The sequence below is a fragment of the Tubulanus polymorphus genome, chromosome 7 (genome assembly GCF_964204645.1).
Source record: "Tubulanus polymorphus chromosome 7, tnTubPoly1.2, whole genome shotgun sequence".
Taxonomy (NCBI): domain Eukaryota; kingdom Metazoa; phylum Nemertea; class Palaeonemertea; order Tubulaniformes; family Tubulanidae; genus Tubulanus; species Tubulanus polymorphus.
In genome coordinates this window covers 6,299,508-6,323,763 of record NC_134031.1, presented here as the reverse complement: position 1 = coordinate 6,323,763, position 24,256 = coordinate 6,299,508, and the positions used below count along the sequence as shown (strand labels likewise).

The window sequence follows — 24,256 nt, the reverse complement described above, 5'->3', positions numbered from 1 at the left end:
ATAATTGCACTGCATGCACCCGATACATTTTGAAGGGTAAATGTGCGTGCTATGCCACTACGCAGCTAACCAACTCACCTTACAATTTCAATCTAATCTTTTCAATCAATCCCAGCTTAGCTAGTAGACGTTTCTACTGCCTTGTCCTTCCTCGGTCGACAAAAAACATAGATTCACATGAAGTCCTCGGTTTTTTTTACAAGCGAAAAGCTAGGAAACTTATCACTTCTTGGCGGCAACATGCGATAATCGTCTGATAAATTTGGAACCGACGTCGGTATCGTGCAAGCGGTATATTTTTACTCCAAATTAATCAACGAGATAATGAACTAATGCCTGGCAGGAGGGAAAGCATAATTCTAGCCGGGGTTGAGGAATCACCCGGCGCTCGATTGATAGAAAAACACACGAACTTCTACGAGTTCATCGAAAATTGTCAGTTGCTTTTATTTGAATGGAAACATCGAAGGACGTTACGGTACACGAGTTAAGAAGAAAAATATGCTTGAAACGACATAACATATAAAAACACGAGCTTTATCTCGACAGAAATGAATACTGATCCACAACAGAAATATTGTCATATTATAGCTTTTTTAAAATGTCACTGCATTTTTACCCTGTAACAGTTTGACTCTAATAAACCCGGCCCTGCAACAAACATTAACGACTATTATGCCCTTTGAAATTTGTGGGAATATGCTATGAGACAAAACATTTAAGGATGGGAGGCAGTAACTGTGCCTAAATACTAAAATCAAAGCTTTATTCAGAAATGGTTTTTTTGTGTGTGTGTTAATCTATGGAAAACACGTTTTAACATGATCCGAGGCTTATTTCGCATAGTTTTCCTTTGGAGTAAACCATCAGTTCTTTGATAGGCACTTTTTTATTATCTGCATGTTCGCAAATGAATTCGCATCGCCTCACCCGTCCTTCCACGTAATGATTCAGAAATACGCAGCGTTGCCAATAGCGACACGATTCGGCCGTTCTGCCACCTACCGGAAAAAACACGTTCACGTCACTTTCCAGCGCGTAACTACACGACGATTCTTCCGGTACATGGGCGACTAGGGCCAACGGCGCACGATGCCTAGCGCGCGGGCGGATACCGGCTAGGTTGATTCTGACTGGGTTATTTTTGTTGAACTTTCCGCACGTTTGTAGGTCGTTGTCCATTATAACGGCTGGGTTGACTATCTTTCTATCCTTCTTGCTTGGTTTTACTTTTTCCGTGTTCAGGTCTGAAACGAAAGAGATTTTTGTTCAACGTCCTATCCACGAATGGGGTAGTGAAGACCAGTTAACAGTTCTCTGATTGAATACTGTATCGTCCGTTCTGAAGCTAAGTAAAATATGTGGTATCAATGCTCGGAAAAGCATGATAACTTACAAATGAAACTGACTCATTTCTTTAGAAAATAATTTCGAACGGAACAACAGAAAAATGAGAAAACAGAGGCTTGCCTTCTTGTTTGATCCCGTATACTTCGACCTCGCACAAGACAAATTCCAGAATGCCTAGGTCTAGAGTGGCTATAGTAACATATCTACCCAACAAGGGTCTGTCACAACTAATGTACCAGACGCCATTAGGGTAAATACCACGATATGCATGGCAAATAAATCTCGTATCATTGGAAGCCGGTAAATATGGTACGTCGGTCACGAATATGTTGAAGTTTTCTAGACGATTCACTGCAAACACAATGTTTCAGGTGAAACATTTGAAGAGAACGATGACATACACTATTGAAATCAGGATTTGCGTGAAAAGATGAATCAAAACGTGTTGCTGTTGCTAATTTGTCTCTTGTGTAAAAAGCATAAACATATTGTCAATTTGAGCCAAAGAGGAATAATGCATTTCTGGGAAGAAATGGTACATAAATGTAGTCTAATTCTATGGTATGGGAAGAAATTACTCACGGCAACAGGAATCAGTTCTACTTGCAATTATCAGACGAGTAACATATATATCCTGTTGTAAATCTACTCTCCACCACTGAATATTTCCATCAAATGCCATAAATGAACATGTCTTCAGGGCATTGGTTCCGTTCCGTTTACCATCCACAGCCTTTTTAGCCGAGTTTTCAGCGCTTCCCCGATTTCCGCTGTGACTTGTCGGTTTCCGCAGAGCGAAATTCGTCTGTCCTAGAAATGAAACACTAGTTATGACTGTAAATCCCCAGGATTTCGTTGTTGGCAATTTACCGAGCCAAACCACGTCGTCATACGGTGGTTGATTTTGACCATTGTGAACATTTATTCGGTATGGAAATTTTAGGAACCAAAATGAAAAACTACATGTGATACTTCAACCTACAAAAAAACACCCAACATTTACCGAATAATTACAGAATTATTTGGTAAATTTAGGGGTACTTTTTAGAGATTTACGTATTAGCATTCCGCCTTGGAGATTCATTTTGCATACCCAACAATTTTCAAGATTGCCCGAATCAGCCACCATTGGTTGGAAATTTGCTAACTGTATCAAACATTAGCTAAATGGTAGAATGAATCAAAAAATGTTTTCGAAGGTTACTACATATTTACCTATTTTATCGTACATGCTAAATACTCTATAATCCGAGTAGACGGTGTCGTTGCACGACTGAGATTTCAGAAAACATTCCGATATCGTTTTCTCTTTGTAATGAAATCCCACGCAGCAGTCAGTTCTGTCGCAGTACTTCCTGCACTCCTGCTCAGAGATGCCCTGGTAGGCGAAAGCCAAGTCATTACCAGTGCAGTCACCATATCTTTGTACGTAGCCGGTCAGCTCTACAGATAAATTGATAACACAACAACACAATTACTTTCCTAATTCCTGTTATTCTTAAAGAGATCTGACAACTAGCCCGGTTGGGGTCTGGTTTCACAATTCTCAGTAAATTTAACTCGGAGCTGGGTTTTGATTCTAGGGACACAACCCAATCGAAAAAAATGCGAAACTGGTTCTAGTTGACAACGGTGGATAGTTAATCGATCTAAACATCATTTTGAATGTCGAAAGTTCTTATTGAGATTACCAGTTCCTGGGCGCGCCATTTTGTGGCGGTTCCCGAGGTCCCCATTTTTGCGATAATTTTCGGTCTTTTCGAAACATACGTGCGTTTTGATTGAATATCAATCAGCGCTCTACAGTCCCTCGTTCGATAAACATTATTTATACATCATTTTAAAGGAAATGAAATCTGTTGTTTTGAACGCAACAATTAAGGGTTGTGATGATATGTAAAATCAAGGCCACATATCATACCGCGTGTCAGGAATTTGCGAATTTAATTCATCTTAAGATAAACGTAGAATCCGTAAAACTTACGTTCCTCATTTTTCCAGAAATTAAAGAAAATTAATTGCTTTTTGGATCTGCGTTCGAATCTTTTGAATATCTCTTTCCCGATGGCATATATGGCGCCTAGAAACTGGTGACGTTTACCACGGTACCACGGCCACACGCATTTTTCCAATGCAAACACTTCAGCGACAGTTTGGAGAATATTGTGCTACATTCGTTTGTAACTGCCGACGTCGAAAACGTTAGCTCACATTAGATTTGCAGTGAATCTCATCAGAGAAAAATATAGCCACGAAGGATTTTGGTTTTAACGAAGTGACAAACCAGCGGATCATTTAAAACAGACCGAGCGCGTGGTGTCGCAGAAGTCATAATCTTGACGAATTACCATGTGGAGTGTTCACGCGAAAACATTACAGTAATCCCGAGGATTAAAATCTCGCACCCATCGCCAGTTCTTCCAAAGAAATGTTAAAGCTACATTTAAGTTTGCCTTGGAAACTGGCATCAGATGCATTTTAAGATACGACGATGTATATGTATGCTCTTGCAGACAATTCACAGAAATGGGATGACGAAAATGGATATGATTTACATATAATGAGGATTGTCGCGCAGACCGTTAAGCGTCGAGTCGATTCACTTGTCAGCCCGAACGGCAGACGAAAAGTGTGTGGTGGGCTTTAGAGATTATCTATTCTAGAAATCTATGAAAAAAAATCATCTATTGAGGTTACAAAGTTACCGCTCATTACCAATTATCTGTTAATGCCAATGACTGATAACATGGCATACGGAAATCAATGGCCTTTCACTCGCCATATCATAGATCATGTTATGGCCTACAAATTGGCAAATACGATTATAAAATATGCATTGGCATCTACATTAAGTGCCCGTAGTGGACAAAACAAGATAATGGATGGATCGAAATATACACGAGATATGACGGTGTGGCGATATCTTGAATACCATAAAGTATGCATCAAAAAACTGAACATCTGAAATGTGTCTAACCATCAGTGGACAATGACTGGCGAGATGAAAATCGTCACCGATTGCGTAAGAAGGGGATTAATAAACTGCTTTACAAACTATGCCAGTCTTGGCCGCAGAATGTATATTGCACGTCAAACTGTAGAGGAGCTACGGGCCTAGCAATTCGGGCCAGAAATCATTTAAGACCGAAAGGGCAATTTAACAGCTTTGAATCCGATCGAACAGATTTCTCTAGTGATGATGAGTAGAACTTTTGGGATTCGTAAAAACACTCTCATCTTCAAGATAGAAGTGGCGTCTTCAAAGATTATCCTGGAGACTTAAATGCGCATCTAGAAAGCGCTGATATTGACTTTGACGAATGTCTGCCATTCACCCATCTGGATACAGGGTGTGAAATAAATGGCTATCATCATTTATGTAGGATGATGACATAATGTACAACGATATTGTCACAACCGATCGCAATGCGTTTACCTCATCCTCCCTCGGCAGGGATTCGTATGGGCGGGCATCCCCGCCAAACAGACACTTAAGTCATCTCGTGAAGGATAAACCTATAACGTGAAGTATAATGTAGCAACGTGAAGGATAAACTCATAACGTGAAGGATAACGTCATGACGTGAAGGATCAACTCACGTCATCAAAGATAAACCTATAATGTCACCAGATGGCGTGCCAGTCGATCACAAATATGTTCAGTTGTGCGCAGGCGTCATGACATGGTAACTTAAATAGGTTTCTGCGTATTAGGTTCGAATCCCGCAAATTATGAAGTATCGCTGGTTTACTTTGTTTGCCGCGTAAAAGGTTTCGTATCTCAAATATAAAATAATAAACTTTGAAGGCCCCAGTATCTATTCGTATGTGCTATTAGGTTCGAATCCCGAAATTGTGTAATAGAAAAATATATTAGGATTTATTCATACACCGCTATATATCTCAAATTTTTAGCCTGCAAGACATAACCCGTTATCCAAAAATACGAAAGATCTTCTTAAGCAATTATTGACAAAAAACGAAGAATGCCTGATCCTGGTCTGTCCGCAGTTGTGAGCAAAAAAGAGTCAAATCGAGACTCACATCTATGAATAATTTTTGGGATTAATAGCACTGCTAATAAAATAAATCAGCGACATTGTGGTCATCAATTTGAAATAAGGGTCAATATTTTGTGGGATTCGGACCTAATAGAAACTGCAGTGACGCTCATGCCGGGGATGGCCGCCCATAGATTCGAACCTGATGGCATCGCTACACTCAGGCACGGCATGAAACCCTACACCACCACAGTAGACTGGGCGCGCAGGTACATGCGCAGCTTTGCCGAAATAAAAAACTTGTGGTACCAATCAGATTGCGCGCTGTATAATCGCTGAGGTAGATTTCACGGAAGAACTATAAATGGGAAACCCGGGCTAAATGAGACGGGATATCTGATTGGCTAATGATGACAACATCAAAGCTTCGCACTCGGTTTAGTGAGGCAAGGTTTCGTACCGTGCCATCTCGATACCATCAGGTTCGAATCCCGGTAGGATGTTTTACCAAAACAGTCCTGCAAAATAAAAAGAACACTGTAGTGCTTTAACTTGTTCATTTTAGCATTGCAAGCATTGATATTATCGCATTGCTCAACATTTAGGTATATACGCACATTCATTTCATCAAGAATGGAAATGTGTTCGAAGATAAAAGTCTAAGAGGAGCGCACGTCAGTCATATCAGACAAGATAGACGCAGCAATTCGTCATATCGTCGGCTGTAACGCAACAAAGCTACGTTTTCGATCAGTCACTGAAAATTGATTGATTTCCCCCAAGCGCCGTGGTATCAATCACTTGATCCGGGAACGATCTGTTATTCTACTCCGTATGATTCCGAAGTCAAACATGTTTTTTCCTGTTAATTGTCACTCGATATCGTATAGGAAACATCGGTTCGCATCGCCTGTCCCGGGATGAGTCTTCGAATATGGCATGAAAAAAGGAGATAAAGTCTGTGGATGCTATTGGAAAACATTTTGGACGAAAAGTACACGATGGTCAAGAATATCTCTTAACTGTGTTTGCAAATATAACATACAGGCCCGTAGATGGGGATTAAGGTGGTTTCGACAAACTACCAAAGAACTGAAAAAAGTTCCACTTTTCAGAAATTGAATAAAATCGTAGGCATGTCCTTTGTACACCTGGTCAAAAAGGCCTATAGGGATGTAGGACTGGCCTTGAAATCCAAAGTAGTCTAATATTGCGAGCGTATTTGCCATCGAAACGCATTGTCTGGCACTAATTGGCATCCGTAAAGGTCCGCATTATGGAAAACGAGCTGACTTTTTCCATCCCGACTACACAGAAGCCTGCACCATTAAAACACGTTTCAATTCCTCGGTATCTTGATATGGCGTAAGGTTCAATGATTGGTGTGATCGTTTGGAGCAGCACCAAATGAGCTCAAACGATAGCAGCAGAATTTTGCACAAATTAATGCTAATGATATCTATGATGAATCATTTGATTGTTATTGGAGGCCTACGTAGGCACCTGATAAAGTAAAACAGCTACAATACCTGAACCAATTTTCAACCAAATATTAATTACTACACTGTTATAAACACTAATCTTCGCGCCCTACAAGTTCTGCTGGGATTTGTTAAATTGCTTCACGTTAAATTTGTCTACTCGAATCAATATTTTTGACGCACGAAACAAGCTTTCTCGATACGATACCGAATATTTGCCAGTTAAATTGCTCCAGCTATTATATCCCCGCTGAAATCGGATCAATTTCGCATCGGCCAATTTCGATATTATGATCACAAGAACTGCAGTTCCAGTCGATCTACTTTTTCTCTTCTGGTTGGTATATGCGTATCTCTTTCTTGTGGCCGAATGAATTAACATATTCGCCACTGAATGAGCATTCAACATTACCACCGACATGAACTACAGTCAAAGTCCGTTATAACGCCACTGTTGAGACCAATGGAAACATGGCGTTATAACGAATATGGCGTTTTAAAGAATAGCATTTTCATTGAATTTGAGTTATATATATTGAGCAGATTTGTAAATGTCGGCGTTAAGTGAGCATGGTGGCATTAAAAACGATGGCGTTATATAAGGGACTTAGCCAGTGTAATTGAAACGCCTGTTGTTCTTTAGATATGGCCCGAATCAGTCGCACAATCTTCCAGCCAAACTCCTCCGGACGAAATGTTTGATGCGGAGGGTGGTTGCCAGTTTTAATCGGCTGTCAACATCAGCAAGACAAAATAACATTTTCGTGCTCCGTATTGCCGCTGAACTAGCTTCCGATATTTGATAGTAGTGTAGCAACGTATCGACCACCATCATCTCCACAAAAGTCCCACTCGAATTGTGCGCATGTTCTGTGTGATTGTGAGAAAGTACTCGAGAGTGAGTAGACTTTAAAAATCATCATCAGCAGATTGTTGCGAATTACTTGCGTGTATATATTTTTTGTACGTATACGTGTTCATACGCATTAACGTAGGAAACCGACTTACACACACGTTTATTGGAAATAAAAGATTTTAGATCTGATATCAAATTCCACATCTTAGAGTGCAATTAGTAAAATGCTACCAGTAACCATGTTTAGAGAGCCATTGATAAAAAGGAAATGCCTAGCATGATAAGCGGTCCACGTTTGAATATCGGTTTTAGAGAGAATTCTAGCAGAAGAATATGGTGAGTCGAAAGGATACACAATATCCGTGTGAGATGAATAACGAGAGAAATCTCACAATAAATGCGGCCAAAAATTAAAGGTTCTATAGTCGAATGGTACATATTTCGAGCAACGTTTCGGCTAAATACTATTAGGTATCATCAGCCGAGAATGTGGTATGTATTTTTGATTTTGCCCTGTCGTGGTTTCAAAAAATCTAATGAACGAATATTCGAATTTATAGTTTTTTTATTCTCTCTGAGAATGAGTGGTTCGTGTTACTCTTGCGCCGCACTTAGGCGACTATAGCTACTGAACAAACCGATATATTTATCGAAGGATGTTGCAGTATTATCGGACAGTAAATAGCATGTCAATACCATCAGCACCGCGCGGACGCATCCTGAATCGCTAAACACTATAGAAAATAATAGATTACGCATTAAACACGCTCGTCTGCCGCGGCCCGAACCGCTGAAGGATAAAACCCGAACTATAATAAAACCGAACCTAACGTTATCCGCTATGAACTGAAAAATTGGTCTTTTATAATCTCCTAAATAAAATCGGTAATCATAGCACGTGAAAAATGGCCCCGTAGATTATAACGGATTTTAGGGTCTCCTACGGGGAATCCATGTCGGTTGTAGAATATCTCGTAGCGCGTCGTAACTGCAATGTTAGAATGAATACGTGGATTATGATTCGCCTTTTTGAACGATCTGGGGACGTATGTAATGATCTTAATGAATTTGATATTATACGCTACTGAAATAACAATTCGCTTAAGATGTCATCGAAATTCTCAATGGATTTTAGGGTTTTTAGACTATAAAAAAAACGTTTACTCGAAAAATACTTAGTATTCTAGAAAAATTCTCCATAAATACCTAGTATTACTAGTATTACTCTAGAGATACCTCGGTGGCTGGTGTGTGATATTTGGTTCGGATCTTCAAAGTCGATTTAAAATGAATTATGAATTTAGTAGTCACACTATCCTGGTGGGATACCTATGTTGTGATTATATCTCCAGTATTGAATTTATTATAGGGGATCTACAACGCTATTAACCGATAATTACTAAAGGTACTTGTAAAGGTACAGTACAGTAGTAACACACAGACAGTCGAGTGTCTAATTACGGGCAAAAACGTCATAATTTCCTCTAATGTGTTTTATCGTCACCTCGCATTGGCCGTATTAAGAACACACAGAAAATCAATTAGTTATTTATACGGCTGAGAAAGGCTAGAGGGTGATAATAATCGCATTATTGCATGTCAGCGCGAGTGAAAGCGAATCACTTTTTATTATCGCGGACAGATGATGGCCATAGCGCTCACACGATCGGTAGGTAATAACTTAAACAAATACTAAGATGATAGCCGGATAGATATTCTCCCTGATTCGCTTCTAGTACGTAGAGTAGAGGACGTACTAAGGTAGAAAATGCTACGGAAGCCCCTTGGTGACAAACGAGATAATCTTTTCACAATTTCGACTTATTATGTCGAAATTCGACATGGTAAGTCGAAATTTGACTTATTATGTAGAATTTCGAGATAATAAGTCGAAATTCGACATAATAAGTCGAAATTGTGAATAAGTCATCTCGTATGTCACCTAGGGGCTTCCGTAAAATGTTCATAAAAATAATGGCTACGCGAATCTATACATATATATATTCCACTGTCATATTGTGTATATAGGCCTACATGTACAGTTGAAGTCTACCCGAAATTTGCCTGATTCATATTGGGCTAATTGGTGGTTTCACTTACTTCTCGTCGTTAAATCAGATATTCAAATTGACCCAACTGACAAAACAGTGATAACAACGGCTACATTTTATTTAGATACGCCGCGAGGATGAAAAAATAATTTCTTCGGAGGGATTCGTCCCATCGTGCGTCGCCGACTTTCTCAAGTGCATGTCTTACGTAAATATATAAAACGCGGCATAATTCGATAAGGAGCATCTCTTGTTATTCCCACGACGTGTTTTCCAAACGGTCCTAACATCAATCAGTAAAACGTTATGCGCGCTTTCGGTGCAGAATTTGAGGCAGAATGTGCGAAAATTTAATACACGCAGAACATAAATTGTGCAGATGACGAATAGTTGCGAGTGCTTCCAAATTAGATTCGAATACTCTCGAAACCGATTTAATATGCGCGAATTCGTGACTAAAACATCAACTTTAGTTTCCAATTCTTCGTTTCAATTTTGTGGTTACTGTAGTCTTATTTTATTTGTATAAGATGTATATATCATTGTAGCATATAGAAGAGGTTATCTCCTTTATTGCGTAGCTTAGAAATATATGAACTATTTTTTTAAGAATCTATCGACAAGAAGAAATAGATATGTTCGTCAATATGTCTGCCATATTTGTCGATATGAATTAGAATATGAATAGGCCGTAGGAACAACAATGTTCCTTACTGGCCGGGATCAACTCCGAAAACAATGGGGTATCAGCAACGCTACTATGGCAAGCGGGGATTCGGCCTGGTTCGCTAGTGGCACTGGGTTTCCGTGCATTTACATTTCAATTACATTTGAGTCAACTTTTCTTATTAGTAAATCGACTTTCAGTGAAGTCTGTACCAAAAAATAAGTGAGAAAGTGGACCCTATATCTATTCGATGACTTGTTTGATAATTTTCGAATGTGGAAGCCAGTTTAAAAAGTTCAAATTTCATTGAAAATAAACCGTTTTTTCACGAATAATTGAAATTTGAAACGAATGATCCAGTGTTTTGTGGCCCTAGGGAGTGCCGGTGCCCCATTGCTGGTTTCAAACGATACAAACGAAAGTTGACCCTGGCAAATAAGGACGAGTGCATCATATACATTGCATATCATTAGACTTACGGATCGGTTCCGTACGATAACCTTTTGCGTCTTCTATTATAATCGGTCCTGAAATGAAATATTCGCATAATTTTCTGCTGTTTAACATTATTATCAATATTTTATGCATATTATCGTATCAAATTGACAAATCCCTTTGATAACGATACTTATTATTTTTATTGAACAATTTTATTCTCTTCGTCCTTTTATTTCTTTTCATTTCTTATAAATTGAATTTATTTACTGATAGTTACTGATTATTTAATATTATAACATTTTCAATGAATTTGTTTATTCGTTGATTCTGTAAAACTTACATGAAAATAAGTAATATCATATCATATCATAGTTATAGTTTCTATAGATGATAGGCTCAGCGCTCACAATGATTGGAAGTGCGATTTGCAAAACTTACTGACAACGAAGATGAATATGAAGCATGCTCATGAGTACGCTAGACTACAGATAATGCAATGAACTAAAAACACAGGTTTGTGCAGTAATCGAATGGAAATAAATCCCACAAATATAACTTAAACGTGAGACAAAATAACGATACAACATTCAGATATCGAGTAAAAGGTGGTGACTTGATATTTGATAACCGACGGTTTTCTTTTGGTTTGAATTTAGAAATCGTAGGCTATCAACATCGGTTGAATTTCGCTGAGATGCATATCATTCCGACGGGAGATCCTTCGGCCTAATTTCAGTCGCTTTATTCAGTTTCATGCTTGCTTATCAGTCGGGCAAGTTTGGCGTAAAATCTAATTTCAAATACTACTCAAATTCAATCAACTAATTGGCAAGGATTGCTGTGATAAAAACATCTAGTTTCAAATACTCAGAACGTTCGACACCGGAGGTTTTTCATGGACTTGACTTAATAGAATTCGTGTTAAGCATATTTTGAACCCGACCGCTGCATTTGCATAATCACATTTCAAAACCAGCATTCTGCATTTCATCTATTCGAATGCCGTGTTGAATTGGTCACTAATTACGCGAAGAACTTCAAGTTAGCAACCGTTCTCCTCGAAGTCGCTGACCTAAACGTTCCTCTATACTCCTGGGACATACTTCAACTTCTGGTCGACGGCGATCTCGGAGAATTTATTTACATATCGATGGTAGATCTTAGTTAGGTTGCATCCTACGTAGTGGTTAGTAACGGCCGCATGCACATACGATAAACATATACGAATTAAAAAACGATATTCATGAAAATACAGAAATCGAATGGATAAATGCATAAATTATCTATAGAGATTCGACGAGTTTCTTTGAGGTTTATTTTGTTCTGAGATCAATTGGCGATCTTGGACCTTGATATTATGGTTATAGGCCGCACTCTTTCCCGGTTCTAGCCGTCGATATCGGAAGAGTGTGCCTAATACCTTATTCCTATGGAAGTGGATATTTTGCCAATGCGGCGTTTAACGCTTTTTGCCTATTGATATACATGTATAGTAGGATCAACTAATGAAAATAACCATTAAATCATTTTATTAGGTTGAGGGTTAGCGTCTCGCTAGGGTTAGGGCCTGGATCCAGAGGGTGAGGTTTAGGGTCCGTTTTACAGCTAGCGATAGCGTAAGGGTAAGGTTGAGTGCTATATGTAGTTAGAACATTCAGTGGGATTCCATCGATCCTCGGTGGTCTGGTGTAGAGACGCTACGCTAGTAGTGCGCATGCGCGGTGTAAATTAGCCTATCGAAACGAGCCATTGGCAAAAATGCGCTAACAGGAATAGTGCCGCATTGGCAAAATATCACCCGCCTATTTTTATACCCGAAAAGATACGTGGTCGCTGGTGGCCCTAAGAAACGAACGTGATAATGCCCGCGTATCCATCCATACAACAACAACTTGCAGCTATGCGCTATAATTAACGTTATTTTATTTTCATCCACATCTCATACGATATCTATGTCATATAGTTGGCAATAGCGGATATGTATATACGCCATGCGTCGCAAAAAGACATTCCCTATCGATTTTGTATTTGTTCACATTTTCATGGAGGCAGGTATGAACCGTAAATCGATTGAGCCTTAAAAAGCCCGTTCGTCTTCGGGGGGAAATGTTCCTAAAGCCGCCGTTTCATCAGTTTTCACCGCTAACACTTAAAATTGCGGAACGATCGACATATACTCTTTAAGTGTTTCGTTAAAACGGAATTCGTGTAGCAACGGCACGAGCGAGGCGATTTTTTCAAACGAAACTCGAATACAAAGCACTCCGTGTGTTGAGGTATTGAATTTTTCTTACTGAAGTCATTGTTGAAGATGTATTATTGTTTTATATCATTGAAGCATTATTTCGGCGGGGTTTTGAAGAAAAACAAATCGCAACAATCATATATCTTTGACGAAGCACAAAATCTTGAACAATGATTAAAATGTAGCGAATGCCTTTAAATGAAATCACCAACATTTCTGATTAGGTTTTAGATACATTTCAACGCTCGAAGAACAACACGCATGTACATTTACAGATGATAAGAAAAATTGACATGAATACCAGCTTACCTTTAATAGCTGTACAGTCTGGTGATAAGTAAAAAATCAACGTCACCGAAACGATAGACAGAGCCGTTGTAAATTTCTCTGTCGGTGCCATGCTGACTTAAGTAATAGAATAATGGACTGAATGCTACAGGACGAGTCCCGTGTTAACGTGTGACACAACAGGCACACACGCGCGCTCGCGCGAGTACCAACTGCGAGTTCGCAGACGGTTTGATATTCGTTGATTGGACAAAAAAAAGTATCCTATTACCGAACTACTACATAAAACGGTCTAAAAATGTTAACTTGCTCGTCCCATTTTTATCGGTCACCAATCGCGCATGGATATCTTAATTACAATTTGTGTTACTTATTATCTCAGCGTATCCGATCCGTGCGTAGTTATTTCAACACCAGTTAATTCACATCAAACTATAATTGATCCATATACTTGATTAAATTTAATTCTCAATTGTTGAACTGGACCCAGTTCCACGGTTGGTGAGTTAAGATAATGACTCAGAGTTAACTCATTGAAAATGACCTAATTTCAAATGAGGGTTTACTGACTCGCGACTGTGGAACCGGATCCTGGATCCTAGAAAATTTGATTCATGCAGAAATATCTTCATGTTATATCGAATATGACCATAGGTGAAGGTTAGTGTTAGACGTTTTCCCGAACTTACACACGAAGAAAAATATTGTTAACAAATAGTATTTCAGTGGTTTGAATTGAAAAAAATCTCAATCTTCATCAGCGAATTTTAAAGAAATACAAACAATTACAATTGGAGGTTGAAACAAGAACAATATTACTTCTAGTAAAATATGGTCTGATCAAGATCCGAAGAGGGCCTATGTATATCCGAGCCGTATTCTCCGATGATTTTCAACAATCGACCGCAGACATACATTTCTGGTCGAGTAACATACCGAATTATCCGATTCTAATTAATTAATCAAGAATTAATGAATCGTGTACGGAATCTTCGACTGATCCGATAATCAGTTAATCCGATGTGGTTTTAATCCCGGGGGTACTGACGCTAGTGCTGAGAAATACCATGAGTCGGCATTACTCATTTGATATTTCGCAAACGGTCGGGTCGCAAACATACGTACGTGTAAAATATAGCAAAAACGGCTTCTTTGCCATCAAACAGCAGTAAGAAATTCAGTAAGAAATTTCATTTTAATACTAAAAAGACAGAAAGTCAGAGCACTATGAATATTTGAGTTTGCATAGAAATGTACCCTCCACTCGACTAAAGGACATCAGACTATATATACAGTATAAACCGCGCCTTACTCGGAATTTTTACAAACCCGTCAGCAACGAATATTTTTTCGGATTCCCTAACGTATTTTCCGATCCCTCAACTCAGACTTTGCTAACCTCGGACCAATTTTGCCGGTCCCAGTTAGTCCGAGTTAGGCGTGGTTTACTGTAGTAAAACTTTCTGATCAGAAGGTAGGAGCCATTTACATTATAGGCTTCGTTTGTTACTAAAAACCCCATATCATATTTTGTTATGTTTAAGCAAGGTCAAAAACGACCACTTCACGTGCGATCAGTCCATCAGGTAATAGTGTAATTCTTACTCTTTCGTTAGAAATGTGTTTTCCACTTGCTTTGTCAAGGTCACGTTCTTATATTAGTTTTCAAAACAGGATCGGCGTAGCCGGAGCAGCCGGGGCGCTTTGGCTAATGATACGCCAGTGTCGTAGGATCAGATGCCCCCTTATTGACGGATTAAGTGGAGGATCATAATGGTCCCGCTACAACCAAAACCCTCAATCCTGAGATCTGTTGTAAGGTGAGCATGAATAAGGGTAGGCATTTCATCCTTTGGCCAATAATTTTGCAGATGATATTGTTGTCTGAAGGCTATTCGAAATTCGCTTGGCCTGTTCCGGTCTCTGTAAAATGTTGCACGATAGCTAGGGTCTCAAAAATAACCCTAGAGTCTTGAATTGCTTCCATTTAGAAGAAAGGATTTATATAATATATAGAATCCAGCGCTCGGATATAAGCCGGGTCAATTTCTTTTTGTGATCATTGAAATTTTATTATGCATATAAGAAATTACAATATAGAATGGACGACCACAAATCGTCCGGGGACATTATATGTGATCTAGACCTGGCCAATGCTTCAGTCGGCCCCGCAAAACAGAATTCATGTCGTATGATAGTGATTGAATATAGGGATGAACTAATTTGGAAACCACCGATAACCAATTCTTTGTTATTAAGCTTTTGTATTTTAATCAAGTACCCATCTGGGTAGAATCGACGCGAACGGATTCATTTGAAAGAAAAGAATTCAAAGCATTGCTATTAAGGAGAGTTTCAGCATAACTGCAGGCGTCGTTAATGGAAGGAGGAGAATTTCATCGAAGACATGATTAATAAGGATGTTATGCTCTTATGAATTTCTACATCTTCTGCTTGTGCAATTTTGCTGTCGCGAATGTCATAGGAAATCCTGTCATAAAGCTTAGCATCAATAGCAGACGAAATTTACCGCGTTCACGAATCGATCGATAATTTGTGTCGGCTGTTGTGACGTCCAAAATACAAGTTGGTCAAAACATCGATCTCAAGATGTCAGACTTATAGATCGCTTGATCTTACGCTCTTATATTCTCCTAAGGCTATATTTCGTCGGTAAGCGTTTTTTAAAGCAGTAGTAGCTTCGCCCAGTGATGTAACGCGTGTTATTAAACAACATTTAGAATGACCCACAATTCTGACTTCTCCCAGAAATTTCAGTAAATTTCACTAATTTTGTACATTTTTTTGTGGCCGATGCTCTTTACGATCAGAACAGGACGGTCACAGTGAGACAAGATCAATATATCATATATACAATACATTTTGTAGTACGTCTATCCATCAAATCAAAATAACGAGATCACCTTCCATTGTACAACGATTGACCTTTCAAAATGACCATGATTATGTGACATTTTCTTGAATACAATTTATCGCTTAATGTAAAAGATATATATACAGCGTATATAGTAGCCATGAAATCTTAGTATTATGAAGTTCATTCATTCAGAACTGATGCTAATAACTTAAGGTTATATATATATAGATTAGATAAGTCGAGATGATACACGATAACCGTGTAAGATGAATAAACGATAGAAATCCGACAATAAATCAGCGAAAGATGCTCAATTTCAGTAGTTGGTGAGAATATATTTAGAGTAACGTTTAGGCTAAAAACCTATTAGCCATCATCAGTCATACTGAACTATCGTTGCTCTAAACATATCCTCGTGAACTACTAAAACTTAACATCTTTCGCTGATTTATTGTCGGATTTCTCTCGATATAGTTAGAATTGAGAAAATTTGTAGCGCCGAAACTGTAACTATGCGTAGATACAACTCTAAGATTTATAGTTGGTGAGAATATATTTAGAGTAACGTTTAGGCTAAAAACCTATTAGCCATCATCAGTCATACTGAACTATCGTTGCTCTAAACATATCCTCGTGAACTACTAAAACTTAACATCTTTCGCTGATTTATTGTCGGATTTCTCTCGATATACCTGGTAGTTAGAATTGAGAAAATTTGTAGCGCCGAAACTGTAACTATGCGTAGATACAACTCTAAGATTTATAGTCTCTGAGTTCATCGCTATAGCAGGGGCGGATCCAGAGGCGTTTTTGAAGGCCTTGTCACATCCGTAAAGAGAGAGCACTTAAATGTCCAAAGAGGCAATATTAGGTAGGTGTACTCCCGCACTGAAATGCACCGATAATCTTTGTTGACTGAATAAAAAGTTCACTCAAAAGAATTCGATGGACTTGTCTCAAAAGTCCCCTTGAATTCGCCCCCGCTGCAGTACTAAATAACGAGTGATAATAGCGAAACAGACATAACGCCTAAGATCACGAGAAACGATCTGTATTCTAGCGGAGAAGCTGCGCCTAGTGTTGGGATATCCGCTTCGGCGTTTGAACTAAATATGATACGCCTACCGAGCCGAAGCGTAGGACGGAAATTGTTCAACATAGGAACTACGGGTATTGTGCCGTTGGTAGTCTTTTTCAGTTGCCAGAATTCGCTCATCTGAATCGAAAAAGAAATGTATGAAAAATGTCGTCAGATTTTTCTCGAAAAACCGGATAACCGAAAAGAATAGAATACTAGAAATGTTTATCTCTGGCTAAGTCGGAGGTCTCGAACCTTTTCCGAAATCTTGTATTACAGTGTCGCAGTTGGTAAAGTAGATTAATCACGAATATTTGATACGGGTGACAAATGTCTGACACCCGTTTCTGTGTGGTGATTTCTTTTGAATCTCTCGGGCGGATGCGTCGTTTTTACCTGGATTTTTGATAGGACCACCGGCTCTTTGAAAATGAACCACAACACGGAACCGGTACACGGAGGTGTGGTCAGTCCGCCTTCGTAGAAGAAATAATGTCGCTGTTTGGGCAGTAACGATGCCATATTGAATCCGGAAATATTCACCGACGATTCTGAGAATAAGCAAATAATGAGTAATTTATAAGTAAGTCCTCGGACTCATCACCACATTATGAATATTCCCGTTTTCTTTCTGTTAATGATTCTGGTTGAAATTGACTTTGGAGTTGAATCGGTCGATTTTCTTTTCAATTTCAACGATACAACTTGGTCAATTTCAACTCAACAACTGGGGTCGTGGTATTGACTGATTGAGCATAAATCCCAGTTTTGTCATTATTATGATGCCAGATAATTTTCAAGAATTGAGGTGCTGGTCGCCCGGGTGACCCTTTCCCCATACATATCCGCATGTCGATATGATGAATCAAGTATACAAGCTTTGAAAATTGAAATGTAACAATAAGACGTTTTCTGACTCGTCGCGCTATAAATTGGATGCCCTGTTAGAGAGATGTTAACTGTAAATACGTACGGTAATAAACAATACGATGCAGGTTGTCGGTGATGGGTTTGTACGCTAGATTATCGGCCGTACCAGTATCCTGAAAATCGTAGCGCATTTCCTTATATAGCACAGTACAATATGATGATTCCCGTTATTTGAATTCCCATTGAAATATAGTTAAAATAAAAACTCAAGGAACCAAAGAACAAATATTTCAAAACGTAAGTTTTTCTAAAAGATATGTTCATGATTAGGATACGTAAAAGAACACCAGCAATTTGTAATGATTTATCATTGATCGAATCATCACTTAGAAGAAATTTAATTGATCCGACAAAATTAAGCCGAGGAGTCTGCTCCGCTCAAACTTACGTCGAGTAATATTCCTACCACGGCGAGTCCATCGACGGAATTCACGGCGTTGCTGAAATTGCCGTATTTCTGGTTGTAATGCACGAAATGCAACTGAAATTATATGAATTTTCAATACTGAAATATACGGAGAATTATCATCGTGGATATCACAGTACTGTGTGATTATTCTTGGACGTTTCAAAGGCATTCGATACTGTTAATCATACAATTTAAAATTATGTGAGAATCGTAATGAAATAATACGAAATGTTAGATTTTTGCAAGTATACGACTCCTATTTTTCCGTTGATTTCGGAAAGCTAAAACCGTTAAAACATTCTTTTTTTATTCATTTCGCGAAATGCAACTGAAATGATAATGAATTACTATATGGCCGTTTAGACGACGTAAGATATCGGCACAAAATAATCAAAACAGCTACTATAGTTATAGAATCAGGACTCGGATTCACACTTATGAGTTCTAATTCGACTCAATGAGTTGAAAATGAACAAAATACAATGTACAACTGTAACTGTATTTATTTCTTAACGTCTATGGTAGAAAACCCCACAACTTCAAAAGCTAAGCGTATAGTGGTGACGTTACGGCACAATTCCCATATGTCATATTGTCATGTAGGACACGTCGTGTTGAAACGTCACTTCCCGCGAAAACTGCCAGTTTTCAAGTGTTATACTTTATCTTTTGATTGTGAGTAGTAATTCGGTGTTAAACTAGTTCGGTGTTAGACTACTTGGAATGGCAACTAACAAATATCAGCAGATCGAAACACAAAGTACACAGGACAATTTCATTTTAATCACAAAAGTCGCATCTTTTTTCTCAAAATGACTTTACTTTATTAGATTGTTATAGGCCTACCTCGGTGGGGTATCGCTTATTATGCATCGTATGTTCCGCCCCGTAACTCTGACGGCTGCCGTGGTGAAAATGAATTTGTTCGAGGATGTACACGTTTTCTAGGTTACCGCCGGCTAATTCATCCCGAACTGGGAGATGATCAATGATAGCTTGAACGAGAATACATCTAAGATCATAAATGAAAAGAGCATGCCAGTTTATGAAGGGGTTTGGTGTATAGAATGATTTATAATCTGCTTTTGAACTTAACCTCAAGTAATTTCTATTGAATTTATATAATGAACGCCAGATTTTGATGTAAAACTGTTTCCAACATTTTTTTAAATATTTCCAATCCAAAACTTTGATATATTTGACATGCTCTTGCAATTTTAGATTTTACTCTAGAATTGATAAGATCTTTTTATGACGAGCTTAAGGGTTCATCTTCATCTGTCAATGTATTTACCTAAGTTATGCATACGCCAAATAAACACATCAACCTCGATCAGTTGATATCTAATAACTTACCGGATTTCCCATTGTTACGCAAGGTAAACGGCTCGATTGGTGTAGAATCGAAGTTTTTGAAGATGAGCGGTTTTAATGTTTTGTCGTGTACTGTTCTGGTTGCTATCAGCTCTATAGGCGACTGCCTGGTATTCAGTAAGGGGTCGCATAGTGGATGCTTATATTTCCAATTACTAGGACCTAAAAATCATTCAAGTTCTTGACTAGGATAAATGGCTTACATACTTTCTCGAAGCAATGACTCGGAAGACGAAACTCCCCGTCGGTACAATATGAACGAGGTTGTGACATCACTCATTTCATTCCCGAATCAGATCAGACCAGTAAAGCAATCCAAGGAAAGTTAACCTCCAAGAAACATGACGTTCATTTTCTTTAATCGTATAGAACCAAGCGTATAACCACTAGTTAATACCAATGGTTCATGTAACATCACTCGTTTCGATGTACTTTCCGAATCAGATCAAACCAGTAAAGCAAACCCAAGGAGAAGTCTTTAGAATATAGCATTTTGCATTTAGAATATTGTTTTAATCTCTCGACATCTTTTCTTTCTTTCCACTGCAGCTACCAATCTAATACTGTTCCCCACCATAGAGCTTTTTCTGAACTCTGCAGGACTTTGCAAGGCTCTTCCAGACTCTTGCGAACACTGGTTTTACTTTCGAAATTCGGGCCTGTATTTATATCAATTTATCATCCGGATTGAGGATTAGATTTTGATTTTGATCTTATTCGGTAATTTCAACTTAACTAAAATAATTGATATCTGGATATTTTTGTGTGCTACATAAACGATTGGATTTATAAATATGAAATTATTTCAACAAAACAACTAGGATGAAAATTCATATTTATATGTATGCGACGATGGCTGCATCGTAACAAAGGTCACCGAAAAATTCAAACAAAAACACACGTTTTTCTCCATGAAAAGGTGAACGGTTTTTTAACTGAGCTATATAGCTTTCAAAAATTCTTAGGTTATTCCTTTTAAACAGGATACACAGATATAGTTCTCTCTACGATGAGTTATGTCATAGTCAGTACCTAGAATATAATTTCGTTATTTTCAATGAGAAATAACAATGTTTATCCGATGTGGATAGTATGTCTGTTTTTAGTGTTTGCTCAGATTTCAGCGCAAAAGATCAAGTGGTAGCTTTTGTAGGTTTACGCGATGTGTTGGCATTCCAGTCGATATATACGGTATCATCACAAAAATTCACCGGGGACATTCATTACAGTCACTTCCATTCTGTAGTGCAGTTTTTATCATTTTTACTTTTTCGAGCGTTTAAAAAACTGGACGATTATGAAATGTATTTTTTCTATATTGTCATATTACGTATGTTTGTTGACTTGAGTTGAATTGATTTGCTTTACGAAAAATTTATTTGAACAACTTTCAATGATATCTTTTTTATGTTTCCGAGAATTTGTATTTTGTCAAAATTTATTGATTTTTAGACAAGCTTGTCACCTGTCACAATCGTACCGTATGATTTGAGATCTTATACAGTTATTGATGACTAAACGGTCCCTGGAAATTGGTATACAAATTCATATAAGAATTGAAAGCTTTCATATGAAGTCAAAATAACTTTTAATGCAGTTTGGTTTGATGACCTTCATGTTTCTCACCGGATGTCACACGTTGCGTTCACGTTTACCTTGTCAAATTTTGAACAAATCGATGCAAAAAATTGGTCGATTTCTAATAAAGAAAATGTTGTTGTATGCTTTTTAATCATTGACAATCGCGCTGAAACGAAATTTTACCCATTTTGCACTACATAAAAAACCGATTTCTTGAATACAGTATCTGAAAACCATCACGAGTGTTTTATAAACATAAAAAGTGTTTTTACACTTAAGTTTTTTCCGATCTTTTCAATAGGCCTTCGAGTATATTTTCAATATCAATTATCAGTGTTCTAATCGATTCAATTATGTATGGTTATTGGCTTTTGTGAACTGTTAGAAAATCCCATAAGTGTATACACATTCGTTGTCACAACCGTATTACCCGAGCAAGCAGGATTTGCAGGAACAAACCGTAGTATTTAACCGTAGAAAGTTATCAAGAGGTCTAATTCGAAGGATTGACATAACATTCGCAATATTCTATGGTTATTCGCAAGGAACTCCAAGAAAGTCTTGCAAATTCCTGATCATTCCTTTATGTTGATAAGGCGTATTTGATAACTTACCATTAATGCCTGGTTCAAAAGTCCAATTTCCTATAATAAGGGAAAAGGGAATTACAGATTTCAAATACCAACGATGTGCAATGATGGGACATCTTGAGAATAAGCTAACACATTTGTCAGGAAATACGTTCTTTTTAAGTGGGATGGATATATATTTTCATTGGTTATCATTACTTTTCGATAATATGAATGTTGGCATGATAATGTAGAATTAGAGCTAGTACGTTGGAGGAACAATAGCCTTAAACCAGGGCAATGATTCTGCATCAAACGTTGATCCTTCGAAATCTGATGAAGGCCATGAGCCAGGAAACTGAGGCATTAACTCAATATATATCCAGACATTTAAACATTTGCGAGTGAATCTAAAATTGGCGTTTTCGACCCATCCGTTCAAGATCTTTTTTTTGTAATTTTACTCTTTTATATCCTACCTTTGACGGCTGCTTCTGATGATTGGAAATTGAAGTGAGCGCACGCGAACAGGACAAGCGTTTTAACGACGCTCATTTTCTCACATCTGCGGTGCTGTCTGAAAGCTTTCTGTAACAGCGCCACAACATTTACGCGACACACGTAGAATTGTCCCCTACCAGAACTTATTTGAAACGCGACGAATCGATCCCTACCAAGATATCCAAGAGCAGGTATCGGTATACGCGAACGCTTGGACAAAGAAGTCTACCTTTCTCGCTTTCATATATGAATAAACAAAAATGTTTTTCATAAGTACGTTTTGCATTTAGAATATAATATATCAAATTTGTCCGACATTTCAAATACAGTCCACCACGCCGGACATCACTCAGGCGCCGACCATCTGAGCAGCCAATTTTCATTTTTTTTTCTTAGTTCCAAGCAAATTGGAGATTAACCCACCAGCATATCACTCACGCTCAAACGACTACTAGCTGATACCAATTTAGAAAAATGTTTTTATATTCCTGGTAGGCCTGTGTCAAAATTCCATCTGTCGCCACCTATGATGCACGGTACCATTATCATAGCACTGAACCAACGATTGCAAAAAAATCTGATAAGAATACTCGACGTCGTCACTTGGTCATGAAATCGTGTCCGTTATCTTGACAACTCTATCGCTATCAGTTACGCTGGAAAGGATAGAATGATCGACACGATCTTGAAACTCACTCTGGGGCCAACTATTCAGATTCTCTTAAACCTGAACGTGTACATGGCACTAAAGTCAGAGTTCTAAAAAAATTGTTCTATAAAACCACCAACAGGAACTCAGAATCTACAAATTGATATAGTCTAGAATGTTGAACTCACTGGGTCTATTAACGCGATGAAATGGAAAGAAACGACTGTTAAACAACTCGTTTATGTATGGGCTTACGCTTGAGGTAAGATAGTTCTGAGACAGATTAGTAGTTGGCCTTAAATTCTATTCAGGTTGTGGGCTAGTTTTGAGAGAGGTAAATTAGGATTTGTCAAAGTAAGTTGGATTAAGTTGCATATGAAATTGAACGATGTATATTTGAGCGAAGATGTTGATTTGTATCTGAGCTGATGTGGGTTATATCGTCTAACGCATGCTTTGTTCTCATCATACTATGTAGTATATGGATTTCTCTTTCATTTGTACACCACATAGTCTACGTAGGTACCTACCTAGAGTTCATTTTAGAAGAACTACCATTGTCTAGCTACCGGATACAAATATGGCCCATATCGAATCGGGTTGTCTACCTACGGTATTTTTGACGTAAACCGAAAATCATAACAAAATTAAACAATCCATGTTTGAATTAATCAGTGGCCGTCCGAATCAAGTGATACTATCAAAGTAAACGACTGTGCCATTCGTTCCACTTTTACGGCACATAATGCGCATTTGTTAATTTCTAGTTTCTAATTTGTCCTTTTTCGTATGCTTCCATGTCTTTCGAAAACAGGGGTGAATCCAGGGGCAGACTTTGACAATTGCACCAAAGAATTCAAAGGGCATATCATATATTGAAAGAGGTCTAAGTATCCGAAATGCAGCCAAA

General features: G+C 38.2%; 2 protein-coding genes across 2 annotated transcripts; both read right to left on the bottom strand.

The window, feature by feature from the left end:
• Positions 1-483: 483 nt before the first annotated feature.
• LOC141908061 (uncharacterized) lies at positions 484-2,614 on the bottom strand. The gene is made up of 4 exons (XM_074797864.1): positions 2,566-2,614; positions 1,933-2,160; positions 1,471-1,701; positions 484-1,247 (listed from the first exon to the last, which is right to left on the bottom strand). The coding sequence occupies exons 1-4, from the start codon at positions 2,579-2,581 to the stop codon at positions 817-819; spliced, it is 906 nt and encodes a 301-aa protein (XP_074653965.1). The 5' UTR covers positions 2,582-2,614; the 3' UTR covers positions 484-816.
• A 14,632-nt stretch (positions 2,615-17,246) lies between these two features.
• On the bottom strand, positions 17,247-22,751 carry LOC141908565 (carbonic anhydrase 7-like). Its single transcript, XM_074798662.1, has 6 exons — positions 22,676-22,751; positions 19,519-19,667; positions 18,652-18,744; positions 18,307-18,376; positions 17,730-17,884; positions 17,247-17,471 (listed from the first exon to the last, which is right to left on the bottom strand). Exons 1-6 carry the CDS (start codon positions 22,749-22,751, stop codon positions 17,247-17,249), a joined length of 768 nt encoding a protein of 255 aa, XP_074654763.1.
• Positions 22,752-24,256: the final 1,505 nt, after the last annotated feature.